This window comes from Atta cephalotes (assembly GCF_000143395.1).
Source record: "Atta cephalotes unplaced genomic scaffold scaffold00035, whole genome shotgun sequence".
Taxonomy (NCBI): Eukaryota; Metazoa; Arthropoda; class Insecta; order Hymenoptera; family Formicidae; genus Atta; species Atta cephalotes.
In genome coordinates, this window is record NW_012130099.1 from 917,537 (window position 1) to 930,975 (window position 13,439).

General features: G+C 26.8%; 1 protein-coding gene across 1 annotated transcript in view; it reads left to right on the top strand.

The window, feature by feature from the left end:
- Positions 1 to 9,270, top strand: part of LOC105621655 (otoferlin-like) — a 29,046-nt gene extending 19,776 nt beyond the window's left edge. Inside the window, exons 13-18 of the mRNA XM_012203123.1 lie at positions 1,815 to 1,945; positions 6,415 to 6,602; positions 7,622 to 7,857; positions 8,248 to 8,420; positions 8,761 to 8,861; positions 9,090 to 9,270. Coding sequence (XP_012058513.1) covers positions 1,815 to 1,945; positions 6,415 to 6,602; positions 7,622 to 7,857; positions 8,248 to 8,420; positions 8,761 to 8,861; positions 9,090 to 9,270 — 1,010 coding nt within the window. The remainder of the gene's footprint in view (positions 1 to 1,814; positions 1,946 to 6,414; positions 6,603 to 7,621; positions 7,858 to 8,247; positions 8,421 to 8,760; positions 8,862 to 9,089) is intronic.
- The last annotated feature ends 4,169 nt before the right edge of the window (positions 9,271 to 13,439 follow it).

Genomic DNA, 13,439 nt, shown 5'->3' on the forward strand with positions numbered 1-13,439 from the left:
ATCTAACATTTTATCTAAAAAATTTTATCTAGAGATTTGCTACCAACTAATCGAAAAACTTTCTATCTTTGTAGATCAATTTATTATTAATATTTTCTTCCACAGTTTTGCTTGATAAAAATAAAATGTGATTTTGAAAATCAGATTAAACTGCGGTTATTTCTATTCTTCAATGATTTATAAACAATTTGCTTAAAATAATTTTATTGCTTTTTCAACTGTAAAAATATATAATTAAAATGAAAAAATATATTGTTTCCATTAGAACTTTTTATTGTAATATATTACAAATTTGATAAAATATAATTAATTAAAATATAATTTAATTATAAAATAAAACAGCCTAAAAAGTAAATAAATTTATATTTTAAAATATTTTTCCAATCAAATTGTAAATAATTTTAATTTTTTTAAATAATGTTAGGTTTTAAATTAATGATACAATGTATGATTAATTTTATATATAAATCACATAATGTTTGCCATATTAATAATTAATATGCAATATAAGAAATTATTGTCCATTATTTATACAATATATTTCTAATTGTTTTAACAACTGCTTTCTGAATTTGAAATCAAGCTTTTGTGAATAATTGTTTCATGAATAATTAAAATTATTTCAACATGTAATTTTGTTTTTAAATTATCTTTAAAAGATGTCTGAGAAAGAAGAATTCTACCCGATTTTAATCTCAAGACTATGATATAAGATTAAAAAGTTTAAAATATGTAGATATACGATTCTTTCATAGAATTGCAAAAAATAGAGTTTCAGTTTGTTCCAAGACAAATTTTGAGTTTTTCAGTTGAATCACAATTACGAATGAATAACATAAATGTGTAGTTTAGGTTATATCTCACCGATATTATTGATCTTTAAATACATTATAGAGGATAGCGTTCAGACAATTCCTCACAAATATTAAATGGAATACAGCAAAATTTATAAATAATAAGTGGGAAATGACATAGTTTATGACATATTACGAACAGTGAAGATTGTACGCTTGAAAACCGACAAAAATAACAGTATAAATCTCGCTTTGCCTCATAAACAGAAGGAATATGGAATGATCCTCGCTTTATGTGAAAAGTGGAACCTTGTTTTATGTGGAAAGTATACTTATACAAGTTTTATTGTGAAATTTTAATTTGTTATATCTTCTAAAGCAATGCTATCCTCTACTGAATTTTAGAAAATTTTTAGAATGCTTTTTTCTACAATATATCTAAAAACCAATAAAATTAGTGAAGTAAACTGCACATTTATTAGTTATAACAATGTTACTGCAAACTTTATTTTTTGCTGTATGAAAAATATCAGACAACATTTATCATTCATTGATGTTTATCATTCATCATCGATGATTTAACTAATCATTTCTCTGAACTGGGTAGATTACTTTGATACCATCTAACATATAATACCTAACAATTGTTACTGATCCAACTAAATCTCTGGAAGTGAGTTATAATAGAGAAACTCAGATCAATATGTCATGATCTCTTAGAGTTTATCTCCGAAGAGAAAGAGTGATAAGCGATAAATATATATTTGATATAAATATACATTGAACATATTTGGATTTCAATGTATTGATTGTGTTCTTAGGTAATTTGCTGATTCCCCTCTGACAGTCTTTTTTCAGCTAATATTAGATTCATTAGTTTATTATTTCTCTATCGATATTCATTTCAAGAGATCCAAAAATAAACAAAATTCTTTTTTGCAAATTTGTATTACACACAAAAAGAGAAATAAGAAACTAACCTTAAGAAACTTACACTAAATAATCAATGTGCGCCGACAGACAGAGAAGAATGCATGGCTCTCAGTGTGCTTCATCACTGGCAAGATTTTCCTATTTGCGGATGCGCTCTGGTACCGGAGCACGTCGAGAGACGGCCACTTTTCAACGTTAAGAGACCCGGTCTTGAGCAGGTTGCATGAAATACAACGTCTGACCATGAAAAGTAACTCCGTTCGTTAGGAATCCGACTGTATCCGTGATACAGACATTCTCCCGTGGAAGAATAATTTTTCTATTTTAATTAATCGCGTCTATCAAATGAGTTACATTTCTCCGATCAGATTAAAAATCATCGTAAAATATTTTGGTCTATATATGAATAAGTTCGACGTTTTCCATTGTTACTGTTGACATACAGAACTGCACTACAGTGACATAATGATAAAAGAATACATTCTAAAAAATATATAATTGAAATTGAAAGTCTTGATGTCATAAAAATATCACAATTTCAATCATTTTCAAGTTATAAAGTTGATATATTGCGTATTAATTTAGAGGAAAATCGCCGATATAATCTTTTAAAATTTGTTTTGTTCAGGAATTGAAAAATTAAGAAAGAAAAGGAAGATGCTAAAAATAGAGCATTTTTTATTTTGATGATGAAACCTAAATTCATTATTGGAAATCCTTTATCTCTTAGAAAAATAAAATAACAATTATTTATCTACTAGATCTAGGAAACGTTACAAAAATTAGATTAGAAATTTATTATTTATTGTGTTAAAATAAAATGTTTTTGGTTTTATACCATTGATGTGTCTTTAAAATAAAATTAATTGCATATTTATGTGTTGTGTGAAAAGTGAGCATTGAGTGACAAACGTAGAGAACGTAATTTTCTTGATATACATTAACGTGTCCCATTTTATTTTAACATTCAAATATATGGAAATCACAGAGAAAGAGAAAAAGAATGTTTTAGATCAAAGTTGTGGAACTTTGTGGGAGATATCACTCGGTACGGATTGATTGAAGAAGAGTGATAGATGAAGAGTGATTCTCTTTTAACGACAAGCTGTCAATTAAAAAACAACTGATAAAAGGAAAGTCGTACATGAGCTAATGGTTCGGACTGATGTGTGACAGTTAATCATGAGATTGTAAAGCGTAGAGAATATTATATTATTTGTATTAGCCAAATATAACATTATAATTACTTTGTGACTGCTTCGTTGTCCAATGACTGGATTCCCAATCTCTCCATTTTCTCTTGCTTTTCATTTATTACACGTTTATAATATTTATATAACTGCTATCCGTGAAAATATGCTAATTACACGGTGCATTAATTATCAGAATGTGACAAATTTCGGGAGATTTTATCTCTCAAATCAATGATATTTATACACTAAGTTACTCTATCTATCAGATAGCGAATATTAAAATATGAAATTGATAATTTTGCTTATTAATTAAATATCGCGACGCTGTTCAATCCGTAATCAATCTGAAATTCTATACAAGTGACATTTGGTTAATAAACAAAAAATTAGCGATTTCACATGCAATACGATAAAGTCAAATTAATTGTTAATTAAAGCGTAATGGAACGTTGAGAAATATGAGATTGAGACTCAGTATTGCACACGTGCAGCATTGAACAAATAAATTTCGCGAAATTCTACACGCAATAGATATAATAAACAATATACACCTAACACGCCGAACACGTCCTTTCTGTAACTTGAATCTACCGACACGTGTATCATTCTGCGTTCTTAATACAAAAGTAATAGTAAAATTGTATTTAAATCAACGACAACTTTGATGCTTTGTGTTAGCTACAAAGAGAGAAAGATTTATTTGAATTCGATTTTATGTTTATTTCATTGAAACAATTTAATTTTGAATGCAAACTATTTTGTTTAATTTCAAAATTTTAGGTTGAATGCAATCAATTATGTTTCTCAATTTACAGAATCAATTTGTTTGGACTATTTCAATGACTACATTTATTAAATTTAAATTTAAAGAATCTTTCTTTCTGTATAGATTACGCATTGGAATTTGAGGATAGCGAATTGAAAATTGGAATTTCATTAATCAGAATAAAATAGATTTAATTTATCCGATTGATTAAGTTTTTAATCTCTCATTCGCCATTCTCAGTTTACAATGCGTAGTATGACAAAGATTTTAAGATCTTACGCAAATTGAATTCGGATTGCGAACTACGAATTAGATTGGCTGATCAATGATTCACAGTTCGCAATACGAATCCAATCCTTTATTCATACATAGTGTAACACGGGCTTTAAAGAGCAGATCGCGATGTACTCGAATCCGAGCTGAAGAAATAATTATCTCTTGTTATTCACACGAGGTAATTATTTTTTCAGCTCGGATTCGAGTACATCGCGACCTGCTCTTTAAGAGATAATTTATGGTTGGCATTAATAGTCAGTTCTCATATTTATGACTGTCTTAAGTACAATCTCTTAAGATGTCATAAATCGATCATAGAGCCGTGTATTAGCATCACAAGACATTACTTAAAACAATCTTGAAACAAGAACGGTCTATAAAATTCCCATGTCCTGTTGCTCCAATTTCTCTACAATACTCTTCTACATAATACGAATACAATGAAAGAGAATAAAAGAATAAAATAAAAGAAATAAGAATAGTTTTTTTCTATTGTATATAAGAATAAATAAGAAATGAAATGGCCTCCATTTATACGAGCTTCCATGATTATTTAGCGTAAATATTGGGTTGTCCGGAAAGTTCGTGCCGACTAACTTATATAATTTAATAAATGTATACTAAAATTTCAATTTTCCTTCAACATCAGCACGAACTTTCCGGACAACCCAATAATATATCTTATTGCCTTATAAATACACACATTTTACCTATTTTTGATAATACAAGTAAATCGTGCGGAATGTGTGCTTCGATAGTATAATAGATGGGTTTAAAAATTTAATTGTGAAAGTTAATGGAAAATTGACAATCACTAATTATTCAGAGGGATTAACCGAGTTTTGCGAAGTGATAACGCGACAACACGCGCTGCTGCCTATCCATTCAACCCTGCGAATGATAGCACGACGACCTTGTAAATACATCATACATCGCAATGACAAACACCAAGGCTACATGCCAGTCAAACCAAACACTCGAAATATTCGATGCTTTATAAAATAAAACCACGCCGAATTCAATGCTTTCTATTCTCGAATAGATTATCGCTGTATTTTAATATAAGAACGAAATTTGATAAAAAATATTCGCATATATTAAATTATTATTAACGTTATTAATTATTACACACCAAATTTTTACGTTCCTCATAAGAAACATACGATTTTATTAATAATCCTTTTTGTAAAATTAATAAATAAGAAATAAGATTAAGCTTTCGTGTAAAATGTAAATTCTGACTGATTCTTTTTTTTATTTTGTAAAGTTATACAATAAATATTAAAATTAATAATAATAATAATGTTATTACTACAGACATTAATAATAATTTGAATACTTTTAATATCATAATTATTATATAATTTTATTCATTATAAAACGTAGATGATCTCTAAATTAAATTTTCAATTACCTTTAATAATTATTTTAAATAGAGTAATTAATTGTGATTATTTAAATTTTTATTAAGGAAAGAGGTTAAATAATTAGTTGATTATGAAAAGTATTTAATGCTTAACTATAAAAAATTAAAAAACAAAATAAATAATAAAAATAAAATATATCCTAAAAATCAATATACTACATATAAATTGATATAAACTTCAAATGTGATAGCATTGGTTGACTTTGACGATTGATGATTAGTTGACGTTTATAACTTGAAAATGATTACGATATTTTTACATTAGATGAGTATTTCTTTTACAGATAAAATTATCGAAAAAACTAGAAGCTTTGAATAAAAAATCCCGTAAAATCCAGCCATTTTTTTAATTTGACCTTGAAAGTTTTTTATTCGGATATGTATTTTCTTTATAATAATAATAATCCTTATTTGACATCATATTTTTATAATAAAATTTAATTTTTACAATCACACATCCAAATAATTTTGTTTAAATAGCTGTAAACAATCAAAATTTCTAATGCAATGACTAATTGTAAGTGACGATAATCATGGATACAATTAATATCCAATATTGTTAGATCCCATTTCAAAAATATATAAGTTTATCAATTTATTAGACTGTAACAATGCAAAAACATTTCCGCCTTAATATTAGGTGTAGTAAAAAGAAATCCATTATTTTTCCATTCAATTTCATGCAAAAATAATGGATTTCTTTTTACTACACCTAATATTTAAAATTTTAAAGATATTAAATACCTTAGATATTAATTATATATTGAGAAAAAAATATTAAATTTTTAGAAATATTTGATTGAATAATATCAGTCAAATATTTACTAAATGTAAACATATTTATTTTACAAGAACCATTAATTTAACTTAACAATTATTATTTGTTAGTTAGCAAATATTTATTTTCCGTAACTATTATAAATGTTGGTAGTATGATTCAAACATTATTATTTATTAAAATTTAGTATATTTTTCTCGCAATACACGATTATATTATAAGTTTTCTGTATAAAAATGGCATTTTAGGGCAAACTCGAAATGTGGATCGACATGTTTCGAATAGAACAATTTCCACCGAAACCAGCGGTCAATATTGCTCCCCCAATACCGGAGGAATATGAAGTTCGCGTTATTGTTTGGAATACCGAAGACGTGCCATTGATTGAGAGCCAATTCCTCACCGGAGAAAAATGCTCTGACATTTATGTCAAAGGGTATGTTACCAAACGTATAAGATCGATGGGTCTTTCATTAAATTTAACGATTACATATAATAAAAGAAGCATTGGAATGACATCCGAGAATTCGATCAAATATCACATTATTGCTCGCGATTAATTAGCTCTCCTGATTAACAATTTATAAGTGTATTTTCGGCCATATTTAATATAGATATTTCAAGTAATTTAAATTGGAGCAAAAATCTAAAATCAAAGGTGGAAATTATCTTGTGATATTTACAGGTAATATTGAAGACAATTTTTGTGAATTCGAATATATCTCGCTTTAAATTTTTCATTTTCAATTCATAAATTTTAATTTAGGATATCGTAAGTAAAATGTAATTTAAATTATCTGTATGTATTGATTCTTCCGCTTTAATTCTATATAGTTTTCGAATAAATTTGTCTTTAATTTTATTATTGTATCAAATATATAGGGTTAAAATTTTCAAACATAATGGTTCAAATATCTCGAAAAATAAAGAAGATACGGAAAAAAAACGTTTTTCAGACAAGAGTAGTCTAATGAGGCACAAATAATGATAAAATTAATTTTTGAAAAAGTAATTTTGTAAATCAAATGAAATCTAACATCTAAAAATGAATAATTTATAAGATATTCTATATTTCATGTCAGAATATTCTAAAATAAAGCACAAAATATCTTATAGACTACTGATATTTCGATATTTCTACTTTTAGTACTTTTAGTACTTTTATATGCATAATAATTGAAGAAATCATATTACATAAAAAAATTATATATAAATTTCATTTTAAAAAATGGTGATAACTTTTATATAAGCTTAAAAAATTAATTCTTTTTGAAAATTATTTTACCATTATTTTTCATCTCCAACAATAATTTAATTTTTAATCAATTATTTGTAATATTAATTGTAATATCAATTTTCATTTTAATGCAATAAAATAACTGATTTTACGGTAGAGACAATCGATCGATTCGCTATTGCTAAGTTCTCTATATATTCGAAATAATATATGCGTAGATGGATTCAATATGAGGATTATCAAAAAACTGACGTCCACTACAACTCTCTTACCGGTGAAGGTAACTTTAACTGGAGATTCGTATTTCGCATCACATATTCGAAAGGCGAGAATGTCATGATAGTTCGCAGAAGAATGTTTATATTCGCTAAAAATGAAATCGAGGAGAAGTTGCCTTGCAAGCTTCATTTACAAGTCTGGGACAGTGATCATTTTTCTTCGGATGATTTTATAGGTAAAATAGCCATCAATTTATTTCAATATAGTTGTGTAATGTTTAAAATATCGATTGATGATAGTCGAAATTAAACTAAATGAATCTCGCATGCGATACAATACTTGATAAAATACTCGATACAAAACAATCACATAATTCACTTTATACTCAATTATTTTTAAATCAACTCGGATACATATGTAAATTCAGTTTGTATAAATTGTAGAACAATTTTTTATTTATGTTTGCAATGTAAATAAAAAATTTTGCGCGTAAAGAGAAAAATGTATTTCGTGAAACAAAAATTATTTACGTGTCTGGAAAAATAAATTATACCAAGCTTATAATTAATTGAAGTATCATATTGTATAAATGTTACAATACTTTCGATAAATCAACGTATTGCAGGAGAGTTGACATTAGACCTGTCCAGAATGCCGCGTGGAAGTTCAAACTCCAAAAACTGTACGCTGAAATTACTCGAACCCCAATTACCTACAATAAATTTATTCAAAGTTAGTCGGACTAAAGCTTGGTGGCCTTTTATGCGTGATATTGACAGCGGTAGATATGTTCAAGCGGTAAAATGTTACAAAACTACAAAAGTTTTAGTTAAATTATAAAATAAAATAAATATGTATAATTATATACGTATATCAATGTGCATAATTAGATGAGGACTATTCTGAAGAAAGATGAAAATAATAATAATCTTAGATAATAATTTTAGATCTGCTTTTTATTGCTGCAATTTGAACCGCTGCAATAAGTTGAAGTGAAACAAACATATATTTGTTTCACTTTAACTTATTGCACTATGTGTACTAGTTCAGAAAGTGTAGCAATAGAAAACAGACTTAAAATTATTAGATAATATTTCATCGCATAATATATATATATATATATCCTCTTTCACTGCAGGGTAAAATTGAAATGGAAATATACATGTTGAAAGCAATAGATGCAGATAATCAACCGGCCGGCCGAGGAAGGAATCCACCTCAAAATCTTCCACCTCCGAAGTTCGTCTCTTCTCACTCTAATTTTATTTTTATTTATATCCTTACGCTTACTTGAATTATAATTAAACATTAAGTTTAATACAAAGATTAAAATTAAATGCTTTTAAATATCGTTTCCTTAATAATATTCTATTTTGATAACATTAACCCTCTTCTATATTCAATATTTCCAATTATTGGTTATTATTGAGAATTATTATTATTATGGCATTGTATTGTGATTTACAGACGGCCTGATACTTCATTCTCTTGGTTCCGTAATCCATGGAGAGCGTTTCGTTTCGTCGTTTGTCGCTATTATAGATGGCGAATAATATACTGTCTTACATGTACACTATTTGTGCTTTTAGTAGCATGCGGAATTTATGCTTTTCCAGGATACTTTGTTAAACGTCTCTTAGGCGCTTAGTTTTTTGTGAAGCGATATATTTATGTAACGAACGTATATATGAATACCTCTAATTGTAAGTCGTATTTCATAAATATAAAAACTGATATTAAGTAATTATATGAAAATAATAAATCAATAACCATGTTCGCTTTCCATTGTTTATCTGTTTTTACTAAAAATATTAAAGTTATTAAATTAAATAATAAATTACTCACAAAAATGAGCATATATATATATATATATAAATATATATAATTAGTTTCTTTCATTACACGCACACAACTTTGCGAATTTTTTTTCCGAAATAGAGGTACAGAATTAATTTTCTCAGATCTTATACCTTTCATAATAATGTACAAATTTTTATATTTAAGAAACAAATCATATTAAAAGTCAGATTTATTTTTGTCATGTTAACCCTCCATGACTCTCTATAGCCTTTCATGGCTCTCAGCACAAATGATTAAGCCATATGCTGCGTACCAACATGCATCCCTTTTAATGATCGATGATTAACTATCTATATTTCGTGCTATGCGTATATAAATTGCTAGTAACAGATCTTCATACATAACGTGTAACAAGGGCGATACATTCTGTATTGTATTACTGACTGTGAGAGATAAAAGTGGTTGCAATTACTCTAATTTAATTATTACAATTATTACAATTTATAATCATTTTTACAATTATATATATTTATGTAGTTGTTTTAACTATGCAAATATATAATACTAGTCATACTTAAAACTTTTTAGTTTTTCTTAATACAATTATTATTATCATCCTATAAATAGTAAGCGAATGTTAAGAAATTGTTATAATATATTCATTATAATTGCAATTACATTTATTGAACAAAAAAATTTATTTTATTTACCATTTATATCTTGATATTTTACTATATTATAGTATTTGAAATTATCATTACAATAGAATTTTTTTATGTTTGAGATAATTACTATACAGATAAGATTATTATTACTAACACTGTAGAAGTAATAATCATAGAGCTACAAGCTTTATCGCTGCCTAAAAATTGCCTAAAAATTCGGACACATTTTTGTCTGTCAAATCTGGGTTCCTGAAAATAATTTTACATAATCTATCTTAATTATCAAAATAGTTTCTATAAATATGTAGAATTAGTGTTTAAAAAATTAAACAATATATTTGAAAGCAGCAATGTTTAAAAGTCGGACAGATTGATTTTATAACTCGATGCGTGGATGTTTTTTGCTTTCTTTAGTCAAATTTTTCAATGTTATTCTGTTGCTAAAGACTAATAATAAGCAATTTAAAGTTTTACAAACAAACTTGAAATTTTAATTACTTTAAACGAAGTATAAATATTCAGACACCAAAATTAGAAATATTCAGATAACTTATTAGCAATTCTTTTGTCTGAATCTGTCTTGGAAAATGTCTGAATTTTTTATTTAGCATTGAAATCGGAAATTTTCCGACAACTGTGATAAGAAATTTAAGAGTAAGAAAAAAATTAAAAAAACAAAGAATATGCGTTTATTTATTACCAAATTTGATGTTTTGACACATGTGAGTGTGTGCGTACTCGGGCGCGTACATGCATGTATTTCTCGCAAAGAATAAAAAAGTAATATGATTTGATTATAAGGACTGCGAATAAAATAAATAAGCAATTAGTTAGTTGCTACAATATAATAGGTAAATTGACTCGCTGATCGATGTATTTCTAATTGGACATTCTCCATTGTCAAATTGGACATTCGTTCTTGTTGATCAGACAGATCAGGGAGGCACGTTAATTGAAATTGCGTACTAATTAACACATTATGACGATAACTCGGCTCACTTCTCACGATACTCTCTATGGCCTTTTGACGCGTTGTATATGATTCAATAACTTCAAGATCTCTTTAAGAATTCTATAGAAATATCTTTAAGATATTTCATAAAGAATTTTGAAAGATATCTCAAAGTTATGCAATATTATGCATCATTTTTATGAAACTTGACTTATGAAATGTAATTTGATAATGCTTCATTCAAATCTAAGGTCAAAAATAAAAATTCGAAAGAATAAATCTAATAAAAAACGGACAGAATTTTTTTAAAAATTATCTAATTATCACATAAAATTTTTAGAGAATTTTTAAGTAATATCAAATTTTCAACTTTGATTTATTTGAAATCAGTGCTACATAAACAGTTCAAACTGATTTCTAAACTGGCTTTGAAATTCTGATTATAAACTCTGTGACAGTTCTTTATTAGATATGTCTTTCACTGGAGATTATTATTCTAGCATTTGAAATTTGTTATTTTCAAGTTACATTAAGTCTTAGCTATATCAAGAACTTTCTAAAACCAAGATTCACTTAATCAAATTATTTCTTGAAATTTAAATTTTAATGTGCTGAGATCAGAATCAGCGATTTCAAAAATTTTTAGAAAACAAGATCTCTTTCAAGTTTCTTTGAAAGTTCTCTTTAAAGGGTTAACTCATGAAGGATGCAGATACCATGTTTAAATCTTATTCCTCTGTCTCGTGACAAATGGAACGAACTTGGAATACTGCATATCACAAGATAATATTAGACATCTGTACAATACGTTGTCAATAAAAATTAGGACTTGTATTCAAGCACTCGATATTAAATTATAAAATATTGTCCCAAAATTTAATATTTTGCAACAAATTGTATTTAATCTTTTGAACCTTAACCATTTATTCTCATCGTTTCCTTCAAAGTACCTATAAATTTGGCTTTGTCAAAATGAAATTTCTTTCTTAATATTGTAATTTAAATTTCCGGTAATGTACAACCAGTTACAAAAAAGTTGTAACACTTTTTTTTTATTAACTCAGATTTGGGCGTAGAGCAATCAAACGTAAATGGTTAGATCCATAAGTAAAATCCCTCGGTGAGAAAACCGCATTTTGAAATTCATTTAAAAAAAAGTGTTGCAATAACCTTTCTGTGATCAACTATACATATCTTAATATTAATTCTAATCATTTACGCTATTCACATGTTAATCTAATTTTATTTACGGATGTGTTTATGAATTTTTTATTTAAAAGTTATTATGACTTCAGCATTTTGGTATTAGAATTTTCAGAAATCTGCCATTAATGAATGTAAAAGCAGTTTGAAACATCTTTGTATACATATATACAGAAAATAATTATAACTAATTCTCTTCTGAACCGCAAAGACGCTAATCACTTTAAACGCAACGCTATATTACAGTTTAGAATTTAAAAATTAGTAATCAACCATATTTTAAACGATTTTGATTTATGATTCACAATCAGTATACATATATCGCATTGCGATACTGATAGTATACTGATAGTATAGTGATACGAAATTGTTGTGTTTGAATACGACTAACATCGCAGTACATCGCATCTAAATGAGAGTGCCGTGCACTCGTCACTTCGCTTAATTTATTCGTCAAAGAGCGTTATATATGCGACAAATGTTGAAAGTGCTGTGAGAAGTGACAGGCGAATGTCGTATCATGTGTAACGTGAAAATTAGCAATTTTAATTAATCGTGTTTTTCCAGTTGACAAGATCGACAGGAATACATTTATTTTGACAATGGAGTCGGTTGAGTATTCAGAGGCATATTGATCAAAGTGTCGATTCATTCGTTATATCGTCGTAGTAATTGGTTATTTTTAATTCATAATGATTCAACAATGTAATCGCGATTAGGTATCACTTTCGATTCCGCGAAAATACATTAAAAAATGTGTAAATGACAAATATGAATGTACATTTTTAAAAATAATGATTTTAAATGAAATAAGATTTGAATCCAATTTTTGAACTTTTCACAAGTTTTATTCTTTTCTATTTGATAATATCCTTTAGAACCTTCCAGGCAGTTTGATAATCAGGTTTATCAAACTTCAAAAATTGAATTCAAATTTTAATTTCCTTTGAAATTATACCATGTGTTAAAATTCTACTATCTTAGATTCGATTTTTCATTATCTTCATCCATCATCATAAAATAAAGCCCATTGGACAAAACTTAAGTTAAGCTTAACTAGTTAATCAGATAATGAAAAACCGAGCCTTATTCTAACATTTGTAAATATTACAGAAAGAGAAATTTCAGATTTATTTTATACCTTAACATTAAATTTTGTTTAATGTTAATATTTAATATTTTATTATTTTTTTAATA